Source organism: Etheostoma spectabile, chromosome 21 (assembly GCF_008692095.1).
Source record: "Etheostoma spectabile isolate EspeVRDwgs_2016 chromosome 21, UIUC_Espe_1.0, whole genome shotgun sequence".
Classification (NCBI taxonomy): Eukaryota; Metazoa; Chordata; class Actinopteri; order Perciformes; family Percidae; genus Etheostoma; species Etheostoma spectabile.
In genome coordinates, this window is record NC_045753.1 from 7,954,974 (window position 1) to 7,957,407 (window position 2,434).

A 2,434-nucleotide genomic window follows, 5' to 3' on the forward strand; every position below is an offset into this window, starting at 1 on the left:
TCTGCAGGGTGGTCAAACTTTTGCAGACACCATTTATTTTGGTTTTCTGTTATTTTGAAAGTGTAACTAATGGAAATCTTTTTGTGACCTATTATACAAATGTCTAATCTGTCATTTTATGCCTTTTGAAAAATGTTCCATCTTAACTTGGCTTCTTTATGTACATTAGTACAAATTTTTGCCTGGGGTGCCCAAACCATCAAGCCCCACTGCAGGGTGAAGCGCTACATATTCAAATGAAGACTTCATGACACAACGGAACAGATTAGCAAACGTTAGCGTGTAGCTAGCTAAATAAAAGTTTGATCTGGCAGTAACAGCTCTTACAACTTTGTTACAGGGAAAAGAGGCCACAAGGGCAGGGGGAAGCAATTCAGCAACCCTGAGGAGATAGACCGACAGATGAAGGCGCAGAAAGAGTTGGTAAGTAAAAGATCTTTCTGGCAGACATAGTTACTTTCAAAGCAGAGGGCCATTTCACAGAACCAAGATAAGGGATTAAGCTGGGATTTCCCAGTTATTCTGGCTCAATTTAGCCTCGACTCAGTTTCATAAAGGCAGAGGCACCTACGTTACCATGTGTTTATCATACCTCCACAAGAAGCTGCTGCTCACTCTTTATAAAGTATGAGTAATGTGTATTCTCCATTTCAGCGTTGGTAAATCTGTTATCGGCCTCGCGGCCTGTTAAGGAAAGTTGTGAACGCTCATGTATCTGGCTTGACCTAGTCGCTCCTCCTCAGCCTGGCTTGGCCGTCGTGAAACGCACCGAGCCAGGCTGCACATATTCGACCAGTTCAATCCTCGTTTTTTGGGTTATCCTGGATTTAAATAAATACAGCTTTTTTTAAAACGGCCCCCAGGTCTGGTATTGATAATTGTGTGTTTACAGGACGAAAATCCTGGTGCAGAGAAGGTGGACTCTGCAGATTCTGAGGACGAGAGCAGCAGTGACGACGATACTGAGGTGAGTGAGAGTGGGAATATATTGGCTTGGTCTAGAACTTGGTAGGGTTGAAGGACTGATACCACACCTAATGTTTAGTGTCTGACATTGCTGAAATCTATTCAGCTTGACTCATTTGTGACTGCTTCCAGTATCCTTATGTAACGTAGTTGACTAGGTGTCAGAGGGAATTAGAAAGTACACAGTGAATGATCAAATGTGGTTTTGAAGGACCAAACATTGGTTGAGTGTTAGTTGCTACTGTAGCAGCCACAGTAGCAGGTAGACAAACAAGTTAACATGCCTCACTGATGTTACAAATGTGTTTGTTTTTGCACACAGAGGAAGAGAAGTGGGGTGGAGGGCCTTATAGAGATTGAGAATCCCAACCGTGTGTCTCAGAAGAGCAAGAAGGTGACGGAATTAGACGTCAGTGCTCCCAGAGAGCTGTCTCGCCGGGAGAGGTAGGTGTCACTCAGGAAAGGACTGTTTGTATTTGGATTAGCTTCTGAAATTTTATATTTGTTGCTGACACTAGGTGTTTTTAGTTTGATCAAGTATTACTAATGCTTATGTGTATGCCCTTGTGATCTTTTTGCCAGAGAGGAGATTGAGAAGCAGAAATCAAAGGAACGCTACATGAAGCTCCATCTTGAGGGGAAGACTGAGCAGGCCAGGGCCGACCTGGCCAGGCTGGCCATCATCAAGAAACAGAGGGAGGATGCTGCCAAGAAGAGAGATGAACTCAGGAAAGGTGAGAAGACACAACAATTTACACACCCAACAGTTCTGTAAAGTTAAACCTTTGTGTGCTAGAGGTGGAAATTTATCAGGTTTTTCCTGAGTTTATTTGCGTTTAGCTGAAAACTCACATCTGTACTAGAGCCCGACCAATAAAGGATTTTTAAAGCCAATACAATACAAATATTTGGTTATTTAAAAATCTGATATTCTGGTATATCGGCCGATATACCGTATTTTAAAAATCCAGAAACGCGTAATAAAACAATCAGATTTGCTCTATGCAACCCAGCATGCTTTTCTGGTTATTCTAATACGAAGTCGTTTGCGTAGCATATATAAGCAAGAGGATCAAAGTTTAAGGCACAGTGACTACTTTGACATACACCTAAGATCCTGTTTTTTGCCCTTATTACGAAAAAGACAATAAACCAACCCAGTTCTTTACATGGCTAATGAAAGTGAATATGCCACTAATATTCACATTTACATGTATCCGTGCAAAATACGATATTGTTCAACATTTTCCAGCGGCGGCGGACTTGTGGGACCGTGCGAACAGAGCGTCCCTCTTTCATTCCTTCAACCAGCTTCTCAAAACATTGGCATTGTGATGTTTGCGCCTATCCAACAACCTGTTGATGTCCAAGTCTTTGATAATGTTAAAAAGTAGCTGTGTTTCTCCTTCTTATCGGGTCTGCCGCCTTACAAACTGTTGGCTGGTTGGTCTGTGTACAGCAACCATAG

General features: G+C 42.3%; 1 protein-coding gene across 1 annotated transcript in view; it reads left to right on the forward strand.

Annotated features, from left to right (window-relative positions):
- pdap1a (pdgfa associated protein 1a) overlaps positions 1–2,434 on the forward strand; it is a 6,291-nt gene that overhangs the window by 2,913 nt on the left and 944 nt on the right. The window contains exons 2-5 of the mRNA XM_032501552.1: positions 341–423; positions 893–967; positions 1,289–1,410; positions 1,549–1,700. Of these exons, the coding sequence (XP_032357443.1) occupies positions 341–423; positions 893–967; positions 1,289–1,410; positions 1,549–1,700 (432 nt within the window). The remainder of the gene's footprint in view (positions 1–340; positions 424–892; positions 968–1,288; positions 1,411–1,548; positions 1,701–2,434) is intronic.